Raw genomic sequence first — 27814 nt, 5'->3', positions numbered from 1 at the left:
TGGGTTTGTCATAATGATGGATGCTTGCTGGAAGAATAATATTCAAATAATAATTACACTTAGGCTCTAAATTCTAGCTAGTGTTGATAACAGCTGCACACACGGTTTGGTATGATTTGTTTATTTTAGCCTAGATTCTAGTTATGTGTTAGGTTAGTTATCAACATAAGGAACAGATCACATCGCACAACACAGTATTAATTAATCCAACTTCACCAAGTATTAAATTATATTTTTTCTATGCCAAGGGCAAAGAATAATTTTTCTCGAGTATCTAAATACCTCTGAAGTTTCGTCTCATAAACATTTTCTTCAAAAATACATTTTGTTTTATTTTTTAGTGTTGTCACTTAATACCATGTACAGTAAGTAATTAATTGTGTTATGGTAGATGACATGTCAAATTGTTAAAAATACCTGACCTAAGTTCAAATGTCAATAATAAATTAATATATATTATATAGATAACACATATTGAATAAAATTTAAACATAAAGCATTAATATAAATTAAATGTAACTCGCATAAATAACATATAGTGATATGATTTAAACATAAAATATTAAACACTAAGCATTAAATATAAAAACAGGCAGCAAACAGAAAAAATCCCCAACACAATGTAAACAAAGATACACAACTTAAATAATTATTCCAAACTTATTACTTTTCAGTCAAGAATTTATTTACAATGTAAAAACACTTTTCCAGTAAATAGCCCTTAACTTTTCTTTTAAAAACCTTCAAAGAATTATTTAATTTAACATCATTGGGCAAATTATTATACAAAATAATTCCTCCATACTCAGACAGTTTCCTAAAGGCTCGTGTTTTGTGTAAATGGTAAATAAGAGTAATATTGTGTCTGGTGGATAATTATGTATAATTGAAAATTAATTTAAATTTGCTGGTTTTCTTGATCATAATGAATGCTTGGTATATATAAATTGATGAAAGAGTAAGCAGTTTTAAGTGTCTAAAACTATACAGTTTATTTTATGGATTATCTTATTTTGAATTAAGAAACGCTTGTTTACTTCAACTGAATCACCCCAGAATTCAATGCCATACGTTAGGTAGGAATATACTATGCGTAGTAAATTGTTAACTGTGATTTTTTTATCTACTTTTGAACACGGAAAAGAAATCAGATAATATGCCTTACTAAGCTTATTTGATAACAAAAGAACATGCTGTCTCCAAGTAAGACTCCCATCAATGTGAACTCCCTAAAAAATGTTGTAGTTTTTGTTGCGTTAAACGTTACATCAAGGAAGGAGATGTCAGATTTAGAACTATTGCTATAATTAGGGTGAAAAATGACTGTCTGGGTTGCATTCGTAATGTCATATATATCTAAGGATTACAAATTACATAAGCCTATATGACATAGGCCAAATTGAGCTTATTATTTTTGCTTAAATTTCATCCCTAGCAAACGTACCTCCTGAATTCAAGTCAACCTAACCCTCGAGTTTGTATAGGACCCTAATTTAACTAAAACCGGAATGTTGAATAACAGGACCTACTAGTAAAATTGAATGTGTCATATTAAAATATGTAACTTTTACGACATTTCAAAAATAAAATGAGAGGTCCATCTCTTTTTAAACCTTTCTGTCCGTCCTTATGAGCCAATGGCATGGCAGGGACTTCATCAAACAGAATAAAGGTGAGACTCGATACCCTCAGTACATCAGTGGAACTTATAAAAAGTGGTACAGTGACAGACAGGGTTTCTATAAGTAGATCCACAGTTCGACATCTTACACCACTCGCCCATCAGCACTCCGTGTTTATATTGATATTTTTTTCAAAATCTAAAAAATACAGGCTATACTAAAATATCCTTCACAATCAACTCATTAGACAAAGTACCTTTCTATGCAGCGTTACGTTTTCTGAGGTATTTGTTAAGATGATATAATGTTCCTTTTTTTATGGAATGTCATTTACAATAAGGTTAGTAAACACTTGTAAGAGTGATACAAATTTAATTTAAACTTAAATGTTTTTTTATTAAATTTTTTGTAACTAAACAAATTGTGGTACTTACAGAAAATTTCACTGGACTGAAGTTCGCGGAGGGGTTTGAACTTGGAGGGCTGTCTAGAAGGTCATCAGGAGAGCCGATGTCGTCCTCTGCGGCAGGCTGTGGAGCAGCTCTACGTCCTTGCTTTGCCGGCACTTTCTGCGCAGGAGAAATAATGTCTAGTCCTCTTTTATGGGAGACAAGAAGTGTTATTTTATAGAAATATTAATGGTGTGAAAAACCAGGAGTAAGAGAACTATTGAGATTATATCAATCCTCCAAAGCATATTTTCAGACTCTTAACAAATTTTAAATGCAGTCATATAATATGAACGAAAGGGAACAAAATGACAACATGGTTAAAAAATTCTTACCTTACTGTAAGGCGAAGATAAGAGCTCCTTTTTGTCCATTGTATGTTAACATAGGTTGAGAAGTATCTTAAGAGTAGGTTATCTGAAAAATAATAATTTCAAAAATAAACATGGAACACAGATCTGTTCAATGAGTTGTTACAAGGTTCATAGTATCCTGGTGAATGTAACCAGGTAAATTAAGATCTCTCTTTAACGCTCAACATTTAAATATTACAGATTATTGCTAGAAATAAAATAAACTTGATAATGAGCATTGCAAAAAGACTCGGAAATCAGTAAATATACTACCGAATGAAAGAAAGTAGTTGTATACACTTGGAAGACGTAAGTTTTATAACGATTAGTGAAATATGGTAATAACCAACAAAATAAACATTATATAAGAAGTATACTTCTGATTGGATAAATAACAAGCTGAGTAAACCGTCTGACTAATAACATGTACGTGAGGGAATTAAAACAAAATACGACCATTACACATAGAGGCATGTAATGGAACATTTAAGTGGATCAGAGTTGTAATTTATTTATATAAATCGAACATGTTTTCAATTAATTTATTAAAACCACTATTATAAGATCATATTTTAATGAGTAATAATAAAAAATTTGACATTTAAAAAAATATGATATTGACTAGTCTACTGTCAGATAGTGGTGAGAATAACTGGACTAAAATAATGGGTTAGTTCTGTTATTTTAATTCTACCGATAATTCAGTTATTTTACCAGAAACCAGTTAAAGTCAGTCTTAAGACTAATTTTTCTACTAATTTTAATTGATTGAACAGACTTAGCCTCTACTTGAACTAATCATATTGTATATTCTGATATTATTTTAAATTAGTATACACTGACTAATGATTTTATAACATTAGTTATAATACTAGCCTTTTATATACTACTATTATAGTCGACTACCTTGATTCTATGGAAAAAACTATCACTGCTTGTATAAAACAGTGAAATGTAACAACGAACTAATCTGAGTGAATGATTATTTTTAAAATACAATTGGAACCTTTTAAAACAGTTTAATGCCTATATGGCAATATTGTCTCAGCAGGAATATGCATTGTTGCTATTCCCTCACTCTATTCCTCCATCCACGGTGCCAAATTTTCTGATCATTTAATATCCTGCTGTGATTACTATTTTCTTAATGCCCATATAATTAATAGTAAATTTAACTGCCATAATGGAACTTAATAACTATTAGTAATTTTGTGTTTAAAACTTCTATTTTTGATTACTTCTGCTTTTAAATGAATTAGTCAGATATTCATTTGATAAAAACAACTGACTAACAAAAGAAATAACTGATTGGTTAGTCGGTTATAAAAACCACTCACGTTTCTAATTTACTACTGCCATAAAAAATGCAAAAACGCTCATTATCAAACATTTACTAGTTCCAGGGTTTACCCTACACCAGTTAGCCTATTTAAGTTAAAAAAAAAACACAAAAGCTTCTCTTTCATAAACTAGCATTTTACTAATGGGGTGTGAAGCATGAAAAGTAATATTCAAAATATCACCAACACCAAAGTAATTTTCATTATTCAGTAGCCAAGTTCGGGTAGGGTACGACAAGCGGACTCGGTTTTTTATATCGAAATTGGCAAACGATATTACTTAATCATAGCCATCGATATAATGAATCGATACTGATTAATTATTTTTAACGATTAATTAAATAATCTATATCAATAGCTGTAAACACTTTCAAATAATACTCTTAATGTAATATTTCAATTTTATATAAGTAACATTATTTGATTATTAAAAATGACAGTCAATTTTAGAAAACTACACAACATTACTTTGGAACATGATAAGATATGTTTTTCATGACTTCAACATGTTGGACTAGTGCAGAAAAACCCATTATGTGAAATTTGTGGGAAAGAAACAACTGTAACTGTGAGAGGAGCAAATATGGTCGTCTTCAGTTTTTCTAATTTTGGTTATAATAATTTGTTTGATCACTGTAAAAATATTAGATTCATATTTTAATTTAAAACATATCATTGTTATTGAGAACTATAGATATTTTATTTCGATTGATAGTCTGGGATTTGAGATGCGAATATTAGGTATCGATGATTAACTTACATTCTTTGATATAAAAAACCGGGTCCACTTATCGTACCCTACCCCCAGTTCAAAAATGTTTAAATGGTTATATAGTTAACATGAAGTGAAAAAGGTTAAATCAGATTACAGTGTTCTTTTAAAATACTGCAGTAGGTTAACAGTACTGATACTGGTCATTTTTAAAGCATTTTAAATTTACCAATTATGATAAAATACTTAAAACCTTACCTCAATCTAAATCTAGTAGATATAAAATATTAAACACAACCAAAAACGAGTGTTAAATTTTGCCTATGCTATAGTACCGATGAATTAGCTTGTAAAATCATTTTATGAAAATTTCACTTACAAACGTACGATTTTACCAATTTTTTCAACTCGACAATTTACTTTCAGCCAATTGCACTTCTTCAATCTTCGCTCTTCAAAAAACCCCTTCAACCTTAAACTTTAGTATTTCACGGTGTGATTTGCATTGTTTATTTACGTTCCTGTAATGTTTTGATTCGTCTGTTGCTAAGCAATTTGACAGAAACAGTGACCAACCAGGAGGTGTATACATAGCGCTATACATAGAGATAAACTTGTACAAGAAGGTACGGCTGTCTATGTATAATAACTACAGAACATCAATTAGTTGCTATGGAATAAGTTCTGGTGAATGTTTACAGTAAAAACAAGATTACCACTTACTCCTCGAGATAATTCTATTATCGAGGAGGCTGTTTTTTTTTTATTTATTTCATTTTTAACAGGAACCCCATTTTACATAAATATTTAGTAAATAGCACAAGCCTATGCGCGTTCATTTCTTCTATTCTCGTTATTTTATAGGAATTCTACATTAAGCCTTTCAGTCATGACTTTATATTGTTCTAGATACAATTTTTAAATTCATGCATTTACAAGTTTTACTTTTTGGTGATTAAAAAATAAAGTTGTGCGTATACGGACGGGTCCCATCGTGACTGACACTGGATCCAGTTTTGATTTATGTATCTTACAACTTTTAAAGGTTTGTATTTCTTTTCAACTCTGTGTTTTATGAACAAAAACCTCAAACATGTAGTCAAACTCAATAAAAATAACCAAAATTCATTTAATGTGGATTGTTCTATTTTTTTTCACTAAAATTAACATTTTTCATTTATATGTGTTATTTAGTATGATAGCTAAAACCGTTCCTGTTACGAGAAAGGTAAAGGTACACATTGCACTAAGCAAAAATTAAAAGTTTTTTTTTGCAATTTTTATTTTTTCAACAGGTCTGGATTTTCTTCTTGTTGTTGTGTTCAGGAAAATGCCCTATTCCGTCATTTCAGACCTGATTGAGTGGTCTGGCTGGTGAATTTCTTAGATCTAATGAAAGTACAGTTTAGTGCAATAATAAAATCCACCAAATCGACTCCACCCATGCTATTAATATACAATTGTATAACTTATGGCATTTCTACTTTAATGTAACGCTCTTGATTTTTATTCCATCATTTAGATTTGTCTTTGACATCTCCTGTAATGTAGTTTGATCCATCAACCACACATGGTTGGCATACCATTTTGGTTAAAATATTCCCATCAGTCGTTACAACTTGTTGAAAATATGCTCGTTCTTGTTCTTATCGTATATCTTTGTCAGAATCAAAGGGGGCTTATTAACCCTGTCTACAAGCCTGGATCGTGCCTAAAGCTAATATATCTTATGACTTATGCGACTGGAACAATAAGTATGAGCTACAAAGTTGTAAAACATGTTTACAACGCATAGAAGTTGAATGTGTACGAACAACTACATTACTGTACCAGCACTCAAGCTAAATTGAGAGTTTAACTTGTATTTTTCTTGTATTTCCTGGAGGTCGAAATTCCACCAATGCAAGAAATTCCGGACAATTGTGCATACCGTTCTTCAGCTTGTATAGCAGCAAGAATCGGCCATTTTTCTCGCCAGCAAGGGAGGAAACTGAAGTGTACTCCTCGAGGACACCATCGGAACCTCACGGCAAAGGTAACGTCAAGTTGTCCCATGATCGTTATTAACCTCGCCTGCAGCTGTTCCGAATTGTCTATGTGGTCAGATTGGCATGATACCAAACAACAGATGCATACTGAAGGACTCGTCTGACTAGAGTTTCAAAGAGTGTAACTAAGAGAATAGCCTGTCGACAGATGTGGGAGATATACTCACCCAGGCTGAGATTATGCCTTTATCACTCCCAGATCCTTGCACTTGGTTACTCTTTTTAATGCAGTCACATAGATTGTAGTCGAAGATAATTTTATTGGGTGAGTGATTCTTGAATATTTACTACAAAGATAACCTTACATTAGAGTTACTAAACCCGTTCTCCTTTCTCAAGCTCCATCCTCCTACTAACACGCCTTCTCAAGTGCTGCAACAATTATGTTTGCTGACGATGATAACACAATCTCAATGTCACATAAACATTTGTAAACGTTATATGGTAGTGTTTGAAGAATCAATTCGTTCTAGGTAAATGCCTCAATTTATTGATCAAAAAATCAAATAATGAAAGTTAGGTTCAAATTCAAATCGAAATACTGAAAATGAAAACATTATTGTAGAGTCATCATCAATGTTCCTAGGAGTCATAACAGCCAATTAAGCCTATAATAAAGAACTATGTTAAGTTCGTAGGAAGTATATCTATAAGTGGAGTATATCTCCCACATCTGTTGACAGGCTATTCTCTTAGTTGAACTCTTTGAAACTCTAGTTAGATGAGTCCTTTTTTAACTAAGTGCAGCTTGCTTTGAAATTAAAACTTTAACACCTGTAGTCAATTCTGATAATCTTAAGACTGTCTACTATGGCTACCTATTATCTCCTCTGAAGGTATAGGAAGCGATGTCCTGCGAGGACTAGGTGGATTAAAAGACATCTTCAAAGTCATGTTTAGTTTAAACAAAAACCTGCAGGTATATTTTTTTCAAATGCATAACCTTCTGACGCTATACAGTATTGCCTCATTATATATTTTTGACTCACGTGCATTCAAAAGTGTAACTTAAATCAGTTTAATAGGAATAGTTCTCCCACAATAATTATCAGCTGAGACGTGACATTCTGCACTACATTATCCACTCTCCTACCATTGTTTGAGTGTGGGGCCTATTATTCTGCACTACCTTATCCACTCTCCTACCATTGTTTGAGTATGGGGCCTATTATTCTGCACACACCTTATCCACTTTACTACCATTGTTTGAGTGTGGGGCCTATTATTCGGCACTACCTTATCCACTCTCCTACCATTGTTTGAGTATGGGGCCTATTATTCTGCACACACCTTATCCACTCTCTTACCATTATTTGAGTATGGGGCCTATTATTCTGCACACACCTTATCCACTCTCCTACCATTATTTGAGTGTTCTACATGTTTTTGTTAGTAATTCTGAAAAAAATCAGATATGCCTTAAACTATGTTATGGGATGACAGTGTTAACAATTAAAATGATTACCTTCGGCAGCCAGAATAATATAGTGTGTAATATTATTGTACAAACAGGTCGTACAATAAAATTGAAAGCTGCCCATAGGCGATAAATTTTATTGCCCAATCCTCTTTATGAAGTGAAATTGAATTGTGTACGGATGATACTGGTGGTTGTACAAGACTGGCTACTTACGTTACTTTTATTGCCAGTTTCATTATTGACCACATCATCACTAATAAACACTCATTTGTCCGCAAAGCATTACATTTTTAACAACAACTCTCTTGTTTATCGGCGTCTGGGAGACTTTACTGATATTTCTCCTTAGGGTCGTCGTACTGTCTTTTTTGGAACGATTGCCATAGCTGTGTTCTTGACATCCCACAGAATTGGAAAACCACGGTAAGAATTCCAGCAGGGCTACTTCTCTCCCGGTTTCTTGGCCATTAACTTAAGCGATATTGTAAAGTTTTGGAGCAAATATTTTTTATTTTAATTTCGTGAAATATATTACGCAACTCATCGATATCTAAAAATGCTCAATATTATTGCACAAACAACTCAAAAGTATATGAACTACGCAACCGTGCTCAATGTTTTTAAAAACCAACAGTTTTCACTTCAGAGCTTTTTTTCAGGTATTACTTAAACAAATCATCTTAATTTTTCATAACCATTCAAATTACTTTCTTAGGTGTTCATTAAGAATTTAATTTATATCGTAATGTCTAGGCTCCACACCGTTATGTTTAAAAGGTTCAATAACAACCTGATGATAAACCAAAACCTACGGAACTATTAAATATTTCTTTAAATGTTTACACATAACTAATATTATCAAAGATTTGCTTGCTAAGAATGTTTTTCGACCTCAGAGGTACTCTGACTTCACAGTCTAATACTAGATAAATAAATCAAATATCATGCAATTTTGTGTTATGGTGTGCCACGTAATGTTCAGTAGATACACACGATATATTGTTCAGCAGTGATTATCTTATATTTATAAATCCAAGAATAGTTTTTTCTGTCTTCTCCATTGATCTTAACTACATTTTACTACAACTAATCGCCAGAGAAATCGATTTTTAAGGGGATTCCCTACTGAAAAATGACAAATTTTGACAAACAAAATTGAAATAAACTTTTATATATTTTTTAAATTCTATGGCTTATAAGAAACCATAAAAACATAACATTTACTATAATATAACTTTTCATCGCTGTGAAAAACGTATTTGAATAGGAGCATGCACACCTACTTTTGGTCTAGTGGGCCAGTGCCAGAACCAGACTGCAGCCATCCTTTTTTAAGTGATAATATAGCAAATATAGCCTTTTATCTTTTTTGTTAGTGGTTTATTAGGCCTACATATGTCTTCAATATATAAATATACCATTCACCGACTACAAGTACCAGTATGGTAAGTTACTTCCATCTATAGCTACTAAATAGCTTGTGTAAACTTCAAACGCTGATTCCCGCAGATTTTAAATTTTAATATTTTTCACACAAAAGTTCTTATAACTTTTGAACTATTAAAGCTAAAGCAGTGAAACTTTAACTGCACATTATTTATAATGTTGCAAAAATGTTGGTGCATGGATATTACTATATGTCAAACAAAAGTTGATATAAAAAATAAATAAAAATAATATTTATAAAAATGTTTTTAAAAGCCGCAAATTTAAAATTATTTGAGAAATAAACTTGAGCATGCACAAACACTTAGGACTTGTCATGTTCTTCAAAATTAGATAATGAACAATAGTATTGGTCCATTAGTTACAAAGTTACAAAACATTCAAAATCCCATCTATTTTTTTTTTTTAAATAACTCAAAAATTCCAAAAAGGAGGTAAATATATATATATATATATATATATATATATATATATATATATATATAAGTAGATAGTAATATGGGGTTCCTGGCGCACTTTCGGAGCCGACCGAAAAGCAATGTAAAATACTGTTCAATGTACCATAAAGGAAGCTGAGAAATAACACAGCAAATCTCAATGAAAAATTAACCGAATCTACAGTCGTTCGTCTCCAAAAGCGATCGGTACATTACTATCTACTCTGTGGAATGAAAAATTAACCAAATCTGAGCTTCTACTTTCTTAAGCTGTGCTTTGTAAAATGTTGTCAAATCTGCTACGAATAAAGGATTTATCTTAATAAAATTTAATCAATTTAAAACATTTTTACTAAAAACATACTTTAATAAAAAACTTTTCTACTAAATAAACAACATGAACTCACCAAGCTCTCTTCAGTTTCTAGCATTTCAAAAACTTACAAAGAAAGACAATTTTAACGAGTTCAACGAATTACCAAAACATTTTAAAGAACAGTTGATACTTTCCTTAAATGATACAGAATTCAAAGAACTTGTAAAGTCTTTTGCAGAAAAAACGTCTAATGGAGTGTTTTACTATCGGCAAAAAACTAAAAAAGTAAGGGATTACATATTTAATATAATTACGAAAGATATTGAAAAGAAAGTAAAAAATAAACAAACAGAGAGTTTTCATCGTTTTTTTTATGACATTTTTCCCATATTATACGTTCTTTCAAGATAATCAAGACTTAATTGATGAATTTCTTAGGAATTTTTGTGAGTATCAAGATTTATCAACACAATTCATTAAAGAGCATTATAGAATTTTTCTTATAGAATATAGCCACATTTTGTGTGAAACAAAAGGTATTACTGTAGATAATATTCCATGTGATTCCTATGAAGAAAGACACCAACTATGGTTATCAAAACAGTACTATGACGTGGGGAGGGACTGCAAGTTTTAGAGTTAAGACTTTATTCTACAAAGTTAATTGTTATAATTTCTTTATCTTTTATAGTCTTCTTTCCAGTAACAATCAAGTGTAATTTTTCATTTTTGTTTAATTCTTTAATCTTTTTCTCATCCAAAACAGTCAAAAAATCTGTTCGGCAAGTGTACTTTACAATCTTCCAACTCGGCAATTATTGGAGAAGTAAAAATTTAAGAAATTAATTTAAAATATAATTTGAAAATTACAAGTAACAAAATGTACGCATATTTAAAATAGGTAAAATTATCTAACATTTTGAAAAAGAAAATGTTATAATAGTAAACGGGAACACAATTTTTATTCTTAAAAGCAAATCTGCATTACCGACATTTTAGTTCCGAAAGATTGCGCTGTGTGTATCAATGACAGTCGAGGTGTGCTACTACAGACCGACCATCACGATAATCGCTTCGCCTGCGTCATATCCGTAGTGATATCACGCCGTGAGAGGCGCAATCGTTGGTTTACAAGCACCATTTAGTTAAATAAATTTTTCTATCTAAATGGAGCGCGATAAAATATCATGTCCGTTCTGCAAAATAGAAATTTTAAGAAAAAACTATGATCGCCATTATAATTCTAAAAGTCATGAAAAAAAACAAGCAAATTTACAATAATGAACTAAATTATTTAAGACAGTGGGCTAGAGAAAATAAAATTGCCGATCACGAAAACATGTTTAATATTGAGAAATTACGTGAATTAAAGAGAAATTTCAAAGTTGAAAAGAAAAATCTCGACCTATTTAATGATGAAAAACTTCATTCAATAGCTGAAAAGTTGGCTATCGGTACTAACGATAAAACCAAGTCTGAAATGATCGAAGAAATCGATAAAACTCTTAAAGTAAAATCCGAAAATATCATTGATGTAGAAGTTTTATCCTCAATACACGGTCTTTTCAAGCAATACATTTTAACAAACTTGAACGACAATTCCATGTCAATTTACAAATATCTTTCAATTATGCGGTCAGAAATTAAAAGTTTAATCGAGAAATTTCAAGAAAATGTTAAAAATATGAAGGGCTATCTCTCTTTGGAATGTGAATACGAACGAACTTTAGTGAATGGTGAACCGCAAACATGTCTAATGTATTTTACTATCAAAGCAGACGAAATCTTTGACGTAAACGACTTTATTACTAAGCAATTTAATAAATTAACACATCGAGAACAAACGAATAATCCAAATAAAGGTTCCGGATGGACATTTAAAAGTTGTAAACAACTAGTTTTGAGCCTTAACAAACACGAAATGATGAATGCAGGATCATACATCGATTTACCAAAGAATATCAAAGATAAAAAAGCTTGTATAAATATAAAAAATAGAGATGATTTTTGCTTTATTTACTCAATAAGATGTGCTATTGAAAAACCAGAAAGAGACTGTGAACGTGTAAAGCAATACGAAAAATTTGTGAATGACGAAATATTTTTAGGTTTTGAGTATCCAATGTCTCTGAAAGATATACAAATATTTGAAAAACGAAGCTACAATTCCAAGTATAAGTATCCAACAATGTCTATCAATGTCTACAGTTTTGATGAAAATATTAACATTGTTCCGTTACAAATTTCTGAAAAATATGACGCTGAAACAAACATTGATTTATTGTATGTTAAACAAGATGATAAATCTCATTATGTTTTGATAACCGATTTAAATAAGCTTGTTTCTTCGCAGTTGTCTAAACATAAAGAAAGAAAATTTTTGTGTAGAAGATGTTTAAGCCATTTTTACAAATCTGGAGATTTAACAGATCACTTAGAAATTTGTAAAAATCATGAAGTTTGTAAGCCAATTATGCCGTTTCCAGGTCAAACAACAACATTTACTAATTATCAAAAGAAATTTTCTCATCCTTACGTTATTTATATGGATTTTGAAAGCATATTAGAGAAGATTCCCACATGCAAAAACAATCCACAAAGATCGACTACAACCAAGATCCAGAGGCACATTCCTTATGGTTTTACTCTATATTTAGTGTCGAATGTGACCAATCGCATGTACAAACCGATATGTTATCGTGCCAAAAATGAAGAAGATTTGAAAAACGTCCCGACAAAATTGTTTGAAGAACTCAATAAATTATCGAAATACATAGCGAAAAAATATAATTCTAAGAACATGAAACCTATGAAATTGACAGAAGAAGAAGAAATTTCGTATCAAAATTCAAACGTTTGTCATATCTGTGAATGGTCTGCTTATGATGTTGGGTCAATTCAGTATGGTTTTACTCCTGATAGTTGGAAAGATAAGAGTTATAATAAAGTGAGAGATCATTGTCATTTAACCGGCAAGTTTCGAGGCGCAGCTCATGCATGTTGCAATCTAAATTTGAAATTTCCTCAGAATATTCCCGTTTTCTGCCACAATATGTCAAATTACGATACTCATTTGTACATAAAAGAATTGGCTAAACAATATGGAAATGTTGATTTGATTGCAAACACCGATGAAAAATATATAAATTATTCTGTAAATTCTGGATATGGCTATGAATTCGAAGATGATAAACCAAGAAAGTTCATCAAGTTTTCGTTCGTAGACACGTTCAGATTCATGGCCTCGTCTATAGAAAAGTTAGCTAAAAATCTAAAGAAAGAAGACTTCAAACATACAAATCATTTTATACAAGATGGTCTGAACGCAATTCTAGATAGACAACCAAATGACGAAGAAGAAATCTTTAAAATTCTATCTGGAAAAGGAATATTTCCCTATGAATTTATCGACAGTATTGAAAAACTTGATTACACAGAAGAATTGAGAATTCAAGATTTCTATTCACTTTTGACAGACGAGAGCATATCTGAGAAAGATTTTCAACACTACTTAAATGTATGGAACAAATTAAAAGTAAAAAATCTAGGAAATTACTCCGATCTCTATAACATTCAAGATGTTCTATTGCTCGCTGATATCTTTGAAAATTTTAGGAATATTTGTTTGAATTGCTATAAACTTGATCCAGCACACTATCTAACAGCTCCCAGTCTTGCATGGGATGCTATGTTAAAATTAACGAAGATAGAATTACAATTAATTAGTGATTATAATATGTATTTGATGATCGAAAAAGGTATTCGCGGAGGCATTTCTCAGTGTATTAAACGATATGTGAAAGCAAATAACAAATATTTAAAAGATTTTGATAAGACAAAGCCCGAAAACTATTTGTTGTACGTCGATGCAAACAACCTTTATGGGTATGGCCTCATGCAAAATTTACCATATAACGAAATCAAGTGGATGGATCCTAAAACTTACACAACAGCAGAATGGCAAGAAACAATTTTGGAACTCACTGGCGACGAAGATTATGGCTATATTCTTGAAGTCGATCTAGAATATCCAACAAATTTACACGAACATCACAAGGATTTACCTCTTGCTCCAGAACATTTTAAAAACAAACTTTGCACAACTCTACTGGATAAAACTGAATACGTTGTTCATTCGAGAAATTTGAAGTTCTATTTGGAACAAGGTATGATTTTAAAACATGTGAATAGGGTTATTACGTTTGATCAGAAACCTTTCATGAAAGAATATATCGATTTTAATACTAGTATGAGAACCAAGGCTATAAGTGACTTTGAGAAGGACTTTTATAAGCTTATGAACAACTCGGTTTTTGGAAAATCGATGGAAAATGTAAGAAATAGATGTGATATTAAACTAGGAAACGAAGAATTTTCAATGAAACAAGCTAAGAAAACGAATTTCAAATGTTTCAATATCTTTGACGACAACTGTATAGCGAGTCACATGTACAAACAAAAGGTTAAATTTAACAAACCGATTTACATAGGATTTTCAGTTCTCGACCTCTCAAAATTGCTAATGTACGAGTTTTTTTACAACAAATTAAAGAAGTTTGATCCAGATTTGAATCTGTGTTACATGGATACAGACAGTTATTTTCTAGAATTGAAACGAGATCCTTTTAAAATTATTAAAGAAAATATAGATGACTTTGATACAAGTGATTATCCAAAAGATCATGAATGTTTCACTACTAAAAATAAGAAGGTAATAGGGAAATTCAAAGATGAGTTAAATAGCGAAGTTTTAGAAGAATTTTGTGGTTTAAGGTCTAAGATGTACTCGTACAAATATCTAGATAAAAACCCAGTTAGGTGTAAAGGGATTAAGAGAAGCGTTGTAAATAAAACAATAAATATCGAAAACTTGAAGAGATGTTTGTTCGAAGATAAAGAAGAATTTAGGGAGATGACAGTCATCAAAAGTTATAAACATGAGTTGTACACTGTTACCATAAACAAGCTAGCACTGAACGCTAAAGATGATAAGAGAATTGTCCTAGAAAATAAGATCGATACAGTACCGTATGGCTATAAAAATGAAGCAAAATCTGATATATTAGACGAATTAAATAAACTTGGAAACTTTGATATGTAAATGGAAGATGATTTAATTCACTGTCACAAGTGTAAAAAGAAAACGAAAAATATAGATTCAAAAATCGTTCAAACTCAAAATGGATTGTATAGAATTGCTGCAAAATGTTCAAAATGTAAGACAAACAAGAGTAAGTTTATAAAGAATCCAAATCCAAAACCTGTTAAGCAAGAATTGAAGACTAAAGATGAGATAGAGATTGAAGCTCGAGAAATTCATGCACCAGTACGAAAAAAAGTTTAAAAAGAGAAAAATTATAACATTAGGAATTGACGATTTATGGGCAGCAGATTTAGTTATAATGTCTAACTATTCAGATCAAAATGATGGATTTAAGTATATGTTAAATGTTATTGATACTTTCTCAAAATATGCTTGGTCAAGAGCTATCAAAAGAAAAAACGGCAAGGATATTTCAAAAGCTTTCGAAGATATAGTAAAAGATGCCATAAGGATCAATCACAAACCTCCTAACCTACTTCATACAGATAAGGGTTTAGAGTTTAAAAATAAAGAATTTAACGATGTTTTGAGGAAATACAACATTAAGATTTATCATACTGAAAACGAAGAGAAATCAAGTATTGTAGAGAGATATAACAGAACTCAAAATGAAAGAATGAAGGTTCTTTTTGAGATTAATAAAAACTTTAAATGGATCGATATTCTTCAAGAAATCGTAAAGAAATATAACGATACTGTTCATAGCACAATCAAAATGAAGCCTAAAGACGTAGATAAAGATGCAGAAAAAGAGTTATTAGAGTCGGTTTTCAAGTATGTTCCACCTGAAATTCACACGAAAACTAAATTTAAAGTCAATGATCATGTAAGAATTGTTAGTAAAAAACAAACATTTTCGAACAAATATAAGAACAATTGGTCAAGAGAAATCTTTGTGATTTATCAAATTAATAACACAGATCCTGTAACTTATAGTATAAAAGATTTAAATAATGAAGAAATAACCGGAAAGTTTTATGAATATGAATTGAAGAAGTCAAAACTGTAATATAAATTTTCTATATATAAATGGCGCATCAAAAGAAATGTACAAAGTGCAAAGAATTTAAAGATTTAAATGAATTTTATAAAGATAAAAATAGGAAAGATGGAATGCATTATAATTGCAAAGATTGTGAAAGGGAATATCATAAAGAATTATATGATAAAATAGAAAAATTAACTTTGGAAGATAAAGAATGTCTTAAATGTAAAGAAACTAAAAAAATTTCAGAGTTTAATAGTGATCACTATAGTAGAGATAAGAAAGACTCATATTGTAAAGATTGTGTAAAGAAGAATCACCATAGATTATATTATGAAGATACTCAATGTGAATGTGGAAGAACTATAAAATGGTTAAATAATTATCAAAAACATTTACAAACAAAATATCCTAATTCAAGAGTTTAACATTTTCATCGTGTAATAATTTTTTCTATATAAATGGAGTCTCAAAAGAAATGTACAAAGTGTCAAGAAGAGAATAGAAAAGACTGTTATTGTAAGGAATTATACGATAAAATGAACAAATTAACTTTAGAAGAGAAAAAGTGTTACTTTTGTAAAGAAATTAAAAATATTTCTGAATTTAATAACTGGCAGTATAGTAAAGATAGAAAAGATGCTTTTTGCAAAGATTGTGCTAAAAAAATTTTCAGCGAAAGTTATAAAAACGAAATGCCTTGTGAATATGAAAAAAGAATTCTACAATGGTTACCTAGTTATGCTAAACATTTACAAACAAAATATAATAAATCGAGAGTTTTTAGTAAAATTTAGAAACATTTTCGTCGTGTAATTTAGATATTCTATAAATCAGTCGAGATTCTGCCATATTTGTAGTAAAATGATTTCCGTTGTATAAAATATTCAAAGATTCTTTCATTTGGTTATACAGATTGATAGAATTTGGTTCGTCATCAATGAACAAAATCTCTAATTCAGGATAATTTATTTTTAGATGTTTTAATCGGTTTGGTATTTCTCGTTTCTGAGCTCTGATAACGTAATAAGGCCATTCCCACATGTGATTCTTCTTAATTAACACAAAAACATGGTGTTTTTTCTTATCAAAATCTTTACATACCATATCTCTCTTTATTAATTCCATTCGCAATTCTTGATTCTCTATTTTCAATGATTTCATTTCATCTTTAATTTGTAACTGTTTTATTTCATCTTTTAACTGCTTATTTTCGTTTTCAAGTTTGTACTCGCCATATTTTCTAATACTCGGTAAAACTTCTTCTAAAACCCAATTTTGAAACGTTTCTGCAATCTTCATTTTAGATTTCAGTATTAAAGAATATATGCCTGGTTCATTGATGAAAATAGTGTCTGGATGTAATTTTTGTAAGAGTCGCGATTCGATACCCTTGTCAGAATCTATGTTTTCAAAGCTTTTTTTGTATTTTTCTTTAACATGATCTATGATAGCTTGTCTCGTATTTTTAAATTCCAATATTTCTGCAACATCTTTAGCCTTAAACCAAAATTCATTATTTTCGTCAACAATTGTAAAGATATGTTTGCTTTTAAATCTAAGTTGATTATTGAGTAGGTCTACAACTGACTCCATTTAGATAGAAAAGAAATTTAACTAGTAATTTTTATTTCAGTATAAAGTCCAGATTCATTGATAAAAAACAGGGTCAGGATGAAGATTGTTAAGGGGCCATTCGAATAGCCCCTTGTTTTTTAAGTAAAAATATTGAATTTTGTCATCATCATCAACTCATTTTTATTTCTTTTTCAATCTTAAATATATTGTTGTTTTACTCTCATTATTTAATAAATTTCCCTCAGAGTCTTGTATAGTTAGAACGATTTTTTGAATTCTTTTAATATTTTTTCTAATTGGAATATAATCGATTTCATTCGGTTTTTCACTGATTTTTGATCCATAAGCAACATTTGGAAAAAAAGTGTACAAAATTTCAGATTCTTTGTGTAAATGTTCGGTATGATTTTCAAAACTAGGTTCAACGAGATTGCAGTGCACTTCAATTACATCGAACGGTCTAAATTTTGGCGTTTTATTTCCTAAATATACCTGATTTGGCTCAATAGTTTCTTGAACAAACCCTAACAAATCTACAATAATTGCTGAAAACATTATTCTTACTGGTGATTTTATTTGAATTTTATTAGAGAGATAAATTTTTTGCATTTCAAACTTGTTTTCGTCAAAGTTTAAAGATTTATCTGATTGTTTGAATGTTTTCAGATAATTTTTAAGGGAATTTTTAATTTGATCGAAAGTATAATATCCTTTGTTTAAACCATAATATTTTGTTATGTTCTTCTCACTAAATCCTATACAATAAGGAGAACTTTCACTAATATTTATTACAAAATTGTCAGAATAAAAACCGCTTAAACCGATAAAATAATTTGATTCTTCCTCTAAGTGTATAGGATGTTCCAAGTTTAAAACTAATTTAGAGCTTTCTGAAGTCAACTTGAACAGCTTCATTTTCGCAAGCGTTGCTTCAAGATGAAAAATCTTCTATTTAAATGGAGAAATTTTTAAAGCAAAAAGATCAGATAAAACTTCAAACGTTTGAAGAAAATAAGAAAGATCAACCAATCAGATTGTTAATTGTTGGTTCAAGTGGATGTGGAAAAACAACTTTATTATTGAATTTTATCTACAATAGGTTGATTCCTTATTCCAATTTGTATGTTTTTAGTAAATCTTTAGAACAAGACGTATACAAAAAATTACAACAAAGATTCAAAAATATTGAGAAGAACTTAAACAAAGAAATATCACATTTTTATAATGCTTCTGAGGACATAGTTCCGTTAAGCGAATGTAAACCCAATTCGCTAATCGTTTTTGATGATTGTATTTTGGAAAATCAGGACGTTATTAAGGAATATTTCGTAATGTCTCGTCACAAAAACATATCTTGTATCTATCTTTCCCAATGCTTTTCAAAGGTTGATAAACAAGTTATTAGAAATAATTTGAATATGTTGTGTGTTTTTAAGCAAGATGATCACTATTCGAGAAAGATTTATAACAATTATGTGGGATCTGATATGAGTTTTAACCACTTTAATGAATTATGTGATAAAATTTGGAAGGAAGACTACGGATTTTTAACTATTAATCTAACTTTGAAGCCTAAAAATGGCAAATATTTGAATAAATTTTCCAATATAAACGTGTGATAACCTAGTTGTTTTCATGTTTTTACGTTCACGTTTACGTTTCGTGTTCTCGTTTTTACGTTCCACGTTCACGTTTTAAGTTTCACGTTCACGTTTTACGTTCCACGTTTCGTGTTCTCGTTTCGTGTTCACGTTTCCACGTTCCACGTTCACGTTTCACGTTCATGTTTCACGTTCATGTTTCACGTTCGTGTTTTACGTTCGTGTTTACGTTTCACGTTCGTGTTTCACGTTCGTGTTTCACGTTCGTGTTTCACGTTCGTGTTTCACGTTCCACGTTCACGTTTCACGTTTCCACGTTCCACGTTTACGTTTCAAAATTTTCCTAAATAAATGGCGAACGTAACTTCTGAAGAAGCGAAAAAACTTGATCAAATCGAAAAGAAATTAATCAAAGAATTTAAAGAACAGATTCGAATGGATGAAGAAGAACAAGAACTTATTCAAAAAATTAATCAACCTGTAACATCTGCAATAAAAAATGTTGAGGGCAAAATTGAAAATGTTTTAAGCGATAATCAAAATTTGATGAATTTGGTTCCAGTTGTACGACAATTTGCTGATATTTCGATACCAGAATCTGAGTTTGAATTGCCAAAATTACCATCTTCAACACCATTTAGACCTCGAATCATTGAAGACTCTACCATAGTTGAACCAATAAGTCCTGGAACAACGGATATAATAATTGGTGAAATTGGTAAAAAATTTCTTCCTAGAGCAAAGGATGATAAATTTGGTTTGTATTGGGATAAAAAAAAGAAAAGTTTTATGATTGGAAATTTACCCGTTAATTTTGAACATAATGATATAATTATTGAAGATAAAACATATAAAGGAACTCAGGGTTTATGGAGATTATTAACAGACAATGATGTCCCAAAAGACAATTTATATTCTGAAGAAGATTTGCAAAAGTATACAGAAATTTTATGGGAATCTGACTCAATTTACAAAAATAATGATCCATCTACTAAGAAGCCTAAGTCAAGTAGAGGTAAAAAATATATGAAATTAATTAAACCAATTTGGGAAAAAACGAATCGAAGGATCAGGTGTAAGAAAATACAGTGATAATAAGATTGAGTACAGATATATCAACGATTTGACAAAACTCGATGGAATTATTAATTATATTTATGCTCAAGAAAAGGCTGGAAACAACAATTTTTTGAACGAAAAGAAAGCGATTAAGGATTTTATTTCGAACAAACTTGATGAAATGATTGAAAAACCTGATGGAATTAAATATTTAAAACGAGTTTTGCCGGCAATAAGTTCATCTATGATTGAAGGTAGCGGACTTTTGAATGATTTTATCAACAATTTACCTTTTGAATTACACGTACCAGGCTATGAATATCTGGGACCTGGCACAAAACTTGAAAAAAGATTGAAAAGAGGAGATCCTGGTATAAATAAATTAGATCAAGCTGCTATGGAACACGATATTTTTTATGCAAAACATAGAGACACAAATTCCAGACATATAGCAGATAAAGTTTTGCAAGATAAGGCAATGGATAGATTTTTATCAAAAGATGCTAGATTAGGTGAAAGATTTGTTGCACTTCCAACAGCTGGAGCAATGTTTTTGAAGAGAAAACTAGGAATGGGAATCGAAGAGAACTTGAAATTTTAACTATATAAATGGAGGTGAATGTAAATTTCAGCAAAAATCAGAAAGAAAAAATAAAATCCGCTTTTAAGAAGAAAATACCCGTTAGTATTCAATTTAAAATAGATCAACTAAAAAATGGCGAAGATAAGATATTTTTAACAAATAGACAATACAATAAACTCGAAAAACATAAGAAAAACAATAAAGGAACCAGAATAGAATTTTCTTATAATCAGTTGAAAGAACTTAAAAATGGTGGACTTTTGAAAGATTTATTAGATTTTGGAGAAAATATTCCAGTTGTTAAAAATGTTGTTCCTTATGTTCGTAAAGCTGCTCCAATCGTTAAAAAAGATGTGATTCCTATTGTTCGAAACATTTTAAATTGGTTAGATAAAGAGTTGGAAGATGTTACAGGATCTGGATTAGATGAAAAAACTTTGAATTACGTGAAATCAAACATTGAAAAAAAATTTAAACCTTTAACATTCGGGGAATTGGAAGAAATCTGCAAAAATATTAAACATTTTAGAGGAATCTTCATGAGAGATACATTACCTGAAAAAGTTAAGAAATTTGAATGTGGAATTGTGAATTTAGACTCGATTATGGGAAGTGGAACGCATTGGGTTTGTTATTATAAAAATGATAAGAATGCCTGTTATTTTGATTCGTATGGAAGAATTGAGGACAAACCACCGAAAGAATTGATCCAATATTTAAAAAAATCAAGCGTCTACTACAATGATTCTCAGATTCAAGATTATAAAGATCCCCCAATTTGTGGTCATTTATGTGTTTTTGTGTTGAATGAACTGAGTAATGGTAAAGATTTTAAAGAAGTTGTTAACAAATTATTGCTTAATAAATATGGATTCACAAAATATTTTTGACGTATTTGGTACACAAATTATTCAAAATGTAGATAATAGTTTCAATTTTGATAGTTTGAGAAATGAGTTTGATAACAAGTTAGAAAATTTATTACAAACCCTTCCAGATTCAGATATGTTTGCTGTCGAGATTGAAGATTTTAAAGTAGAATATGATAACAAACTTGCAAATTTCATGAGTTCAAATGAAGTTGCTGATAAAATAAAAACATTGGAAAAAGAAGTTGATGATGGTGTAAAAAAATTATTTACCAATTTAATGTCTCATATCGAAAAAGCTGATGAAATTACTGAAGCGATCAAAGTTGAAAAGAATTATGTTAGTTTGGCTAATAAGAAAAGAATTGTCGGTGTTCGACCTGGTATTGACAAACATGATGTTGTTGTTAAAGAACAAATTTTAAAACCTCTAAAATTATCAGAAAACATCGATATTGTTGATTTACATGATCCGAATGTTAAAAATGCCTTAGATTTTAAAGGAAAAAGAATTAGCAGTGTTAGTAAAGGAATTAATCCATTTGATGTTGTTGTAATGATTCAATTAGAAGATCATATTAAAATGTTTAATGAACTAAACAAAAATTACGAGAATCATAAACAGCATGTTAAAGATTTTACAACAGAAGTCTATGACAAGTTAGAAGCCAGAAATAGAAGATCAGTAGACGATGTTGGTGAATTACTTGATAAAGTAAATAAACTAGAAGAAAACTTTAATACATATAAAAATAGTGTTAATGTATTAGTTGGTGAAGTAATTAACAAAATTCTGGAAGATTTTGATACACATTTCAATGAGAAAATAAACTTTTTTGAAGATTTTGGTACACGTTTAAATGAGCAAATAACACATAATAATGAATTACTTAAAAGTATAGATGATCGATACTCTTTATATCTCGATAAAGTAAATAAACTAGAAGAAAACTTTAATAAATTTAAAGAAGATGTCGATAAAACTTTTGAAAACATCGACAACAGATTTAATGGAGTAGGCGGCTATGATGACTAATTTTCCTTATATAAATGGCGCTCATATATTGTGTGAGATGTAAAGAAAAAACTGCAACAAATGATATAAAATACTATGCAAACATTAACGGAGTTAAAAGAATTTCGGGAAAATGTGCTGAATGTAACTCAAAAAAGAGCCAATTTATAAAAACTTGATTTTGAAATTTTTTCTTAATAAATAGAGATGGCGGGACATTACAGTGCTTTCGATCTTTTTATCATGCAACACGAAAGAGATTTGAAAAAAGAACATTGGGATGATATTTCTCAAAAATATGAATTATCCGAAGATATGATGAGATTATACGTAAACAAATTGAATTGGTATAACATTGCTAAATATCAAACTTTATCATCAGAGTTCATTCAAGAAAATATACATTATCAATTAAAAGATCATATGTCTGTTCTTTGTCTCTATCAACACTTGAGTATAAAGTTTTTGGATGAAAATAAAGATACAGTTGATTGGAACAATATTATAGATAGCGGTTACTATCCTGTGCAAATTTTATTGAAATATGTGACCGAGATCGCAAAATTTAAGGAAGAGAATCCTGAATATGACGAAGTAGATCATTAAAAAATGACTCTAATCTTTTTAATTATTTTACTAAAATTTATATCTTTTCTTATAAAAACGTACATTAGATCGATGAAAAAATGATACATGATGTTTAAAATTTCTAAATTTTCTCTTATTAAATGGCGGACTACAGAAAATATGCTAGTGATATTGAAAGGGCGGAGTTTAAAAATTTCTATCCAATTAGTAAACAACATTTGAATGAACCGAATAAAAGAACTGAGTTTAATATTGATTTTGGAGATAACTTTTGCTCGTCTAACTTCCAGTTTTATATTTCTGGAACTTTAACAAAACAAGATGGTCAAGCGTATCTTGGAACTGATAATGTTAGATTAATCGATAATTTTATACCGTTTTTATTTTCTAAGATTGAAGTAAGAAAACACAATAAATTGATAGAAAAAGTCGAAAACTGTGGCCAATTAAGCACAATTAAAGGAACTATTTCGTATTCAAAAAGTGATGTTATTTCTCAAACTTCTAATGGCTTTGAATCAGATTTTAAATTTGGTGTTTTTGAAGCAGCTGGAAATTTATCTCATTTTGGATTAGGATTTTTTGAAAATGTTACTATTCCGATCTATAAAGGAGGATTTTATCTAAGATTTTATAAGAGCAGAAGACGATGATGCGATTCTGAAGACTGCAACTGGAAATGTTATGCCTGTTGATGGAAAAATAACAATTACAGATTTTTTTATTAGAGTTCCAATGATTGATTATAAAATCACGAGTAAAATAAGGTTGATTGATGAAATTACAAAAAGTCAAAACATTATGTTTAATTTTCTAGATTGGCAGTGTATTGAACAAAAAGGTATTTCCGGAACAACTTATTCGTTCGATATTACAAACATTTATAGAAATATCTTCAATCCCAAGTTCGTTATTATAGGTTTTCAAACAGGTAGACAGAATAATCAAGAAAAAAATCCTTCAAAGTTTGATAGTTTGGATGTAAAAAATATCAGAGTAAAATTGAACGGTTCTTATTATCCAGATGAATTACAAAATTTAAACATTTCAGGAGGTCTTTTCAGAATCATGTATCAGATGTATCAAGATTTTAAGAAAGTTTACTGTAATAATAAGGAAATGTATTACAATCCTAAAGAATTTTTAGCGAATAGACCTATTTATGTCATTGATACAACAAAGAGTTTGACAAATATTTCTGGTTCAAAGAACGATATAATTATCAATATGGATTTTCAAAAAGCTGTTACAAACGCGATTTGTTATGTTGTTGTTGTCTCTGAGAAATTTTTAGCCTATGATGTGATTAAGAACGATATTAGAGAAATTCAGTAAAATTTTTGAAAAAATCGTCTTATTGTCTATATTATTCATTGGATAATTCTACAACTTTACAGAATTATTAAAGACATTGATATAAGTATTCATTTTTAATTTCAAAAGAATATCTTAAAAAATGGGGATGATATTAACAAAAAACTATTCCAAGGTCATCTTAAGGGTTGGACCGGAAGTTATGATTTTAAAAAATACTTTAATATTTACTGATCCTATATACCAAATTTCAGCAAAAAAGCTCCAATAGTTCTCGAGATATAAGAGTTTTAAGATAAGGGATGATTGGGGTAGTTTTTGAAAATTTTGTTATTTTCATGAAATTTTAAGTTGAACTCGCTTGTTTTTGAAGTTTCAGATTTTTCTGATAATTTTTTTTATTTTTTTATGAATATTAAGAAATAGGGGATGATTTCACCCTTATGGATAAGTTAAGTCGAAAGAGTTAAGTATTTACTATATGTGTACCAAATTTCATTAAAATCGGTTGAGTGGTTTTTGAAATATAAAATTATTAATAAACTTGTAAACTAGCAATCCTAATTGAACAACTTATATAGCAGAGATATAGCTTATATCTTTCGAGACTCTCCGTAGCTCAGTTGGTAAGACGCTTGCCTTCAAAGCCTGAGGTTCTGGGTTCAAATCCCAGAGCTTCAGGCGCGCTTTTTATTGAGGAAGACATGGTTGTCGTTCAGTGGTTGGGGACAAGTCTTTACACGAGTGGCCATAGTGTAATGACTATAGAACAAGCCGAGTAATGACAACTGTGGTTGGCGCGCCATTTGCTTCCTCACCTTTCCACTTCATTCCTTAATTCCTTCTCTTCCTTAATTCGTACATTCCTTCTCTTCCTTAATTCGTTCATTACATTCATCATTCACATCATTCATTAATACAACATTACACTTACAAAACACCCGACACAAATTCCCTAATTGTATCTCTCCATCAACTTCTACACAGTAGTTACCAAAGAAAAATGAGACTTGGGAACAAAAAAATTCCAGAGTCTAAGACCCGAATTACAGCTCCTAGCCATTAACTTGGTTGGACAGTAGCAGTGCAGGGCCAAGTCTCTAAACAATAGACACCGTAGAAGTTGAATGTGATGTGATTCCCCATAGCGCAAACACGCACACTAACAACACTACACCAAAGACACAATCATTCATTTTGTCTTTTACAATAATTGATGATGTTCATATTATTCTCTTTCATTCCTTCTAAAACTTCAAAAATATACTCTTTCGCTGATGAAAAATCTCGATTTCTTCCGGAATAATCTTTGTAGTCATAGACAAAATATCCTAAATAGTTGTACAATAGAATGAAATTATTTCTATTTATCTCTGTTGTAGAAATGTAAACACAAACATTTGCGCTGAAAAATTTATATCTCGGCAGACTTAGTTCCATAATCTCCATTTATAAAAAAATCTTTTTGTTTAAATGGAAGAGTATAATGCCAACTGTTACAAGTGTTCTAATAGAGGAGAAATTATCGATAAAAGATATTTAGTTTGTAAAGGTTGTAATTTAATTTTGTTAGAAAGACCTAAACCTAAGAAATTTCGAAATAAATTAACACATTTGAATAACCTGCTTACAAAATTGCAATATGGAGACAAGAAGCAAACAAAATTTGTTACAGAATTTAGAAAACAGAATAAAAATTTTTACTTATCTCTTGGAACCATTGACAAAATTATTTTCCTTTTCAAAGAATACATTAGGTTTGTAGGTATCGATACACACGTTTATTATGAAAAGATATTACCTGTATTTTTTCATTATCTGGATGTTGAATTTGTTTATGATTTTGAACCAGAAATCCTCGATGATTTTATAGTACATTTGGAGAAATTAAACGAAGAACCTCTTGAAAAGAATGCGGTTTTACTCACATTCTCCCCGACTTCTCGAGTGAAGGTTAGCGAATTTCATTTTTTCCGTCTTTAAATTTTTTCTATTTAAATGGAGTTCTTGAAAGAGTTAAATGATATTGGAGAATGTAAGTTTAAAGAGTATAAGAAGTTAAATGAATTGGAAGAAAGGAAGAAACATAGAATCTTGAATTTGGAGAAAATGAAAGATAAATTCGGGTTTACAATAATTGCCGAGTTGGAAGATTGTAAAGTACACTTGCCGAACAGATTTTTGACTGTTTTGGATGAGAAAAAGATTAAAGAATTAAACAAAAATGAAAAATTACACTTGATTGTTACTGGAAAGAAGACTATAAAAGATAAAGAAATTATAACAATTAACTTTGTAGAATAAAGTCTTAACTCTAAAACTTGCAGTCCCTCCCCACGTCATAGTACTGTTTTGATAACCATAGTTGGTGTCTTTCTTCATAGGAATCACATGGAATATTATCTACAGTAATACCTTTTGTTTCACACAAAATGTGGCTATATTCTATAAGAAAAATTCTATAATGCTCTTTAATGAATTGTGTTGATAAATCTTGATACTCACAAACATTCCTAAGAAATTCATCAATTAAGTCTTGATTATCTTGAAAGAACGTATAATATGGGAAAAATGTCATAAAAAAACGATGAAAACTCTCTGTTTGTTTATTTTTTTACTTTCTTTTCAATATCTTTCGTAATTATATTAAATATGTAATCCCTTACTTTTTTAGTTTTTTGCCGATAGTAAAACACTCCATTAGACGTTTTTTCTGCAAAAGACTTTACAAGTTCTTTGAATTCTGTATCATTTAAGGAAAGTATCAACTGTTCTTTAAAATGTTTTGGTAATTCGTTGAACTCGTTAAAATTGTCTTTCTTTGTAAGTTTTTGAAATGCTAGAAACTGAAGAGAGCTTGGTGAGTTCATGTTGTTTATTTAGTAGAAAAGTTTTTTATTAAAGTATGTTTTTAGTAAAAATGTTTTAAATTGATTAAATTTTATTAAGATAAATCCTTTATTCGTAGCAGATTT

General features: G+C 30.0%; 1 protein-coding gene across 4 annotated transcripts in view; it reads right to left on the bottom strand.

The window, feature by feature from the left end:
• LOC124367241 (intraflagellar transport protein 43 homolog A) overlaps nt 1–27814 on the bottom strand; it is a 64508-nt gene that overhangs the window by 12837 nt on the left and 23857 nt on the right. For 2 of the 4 annotated variants that reach the window (XM_046823931.1, XM_046823930.1), the window contains exons 2-3: nt 2407–2488; nt 2057–2191 (exon numbers count right to left, since the gene is read on the bottom strand). In XM_046823931.1, the coding sequence (XP_046679887.1) occupies nt 2057–2191; nt 2407–2445 (174 nt within the window). In that variant the 5' untranslated portion in view covers nt 2446–2488. Of the gene's footprint in view, nt 1–2056; nt 2192–2406; nt 2489–4734; nt 5041–27814 lie in introns of those variants that run through there. The other 2 variants (XM_046823929.1, XM_046823928.1) reach the window with 2 other exon arrangements.

This window comes from Homalodisca vitripennis, chromosome 8 (assembly GCF_021130785.1).
Source record: "Homalodisca vitripennis isolate AUS2020 chromosome 8, UT_GWSS_2.1, whole genome shotgun sequence".
In the NCBI taxonomy this organism is placed as follows: domain Eukaryota; kingdom Metazoa; phylum Arthropoda; class Insecta; order Hemiptera; family Cicadellidae; genus Homalodisca; species Homalodisca vitripennis.
Note: the sequence above shows the minus strand (reverse complement) of the source record. Positions and strands in the feature narration are given on the sequence as shown.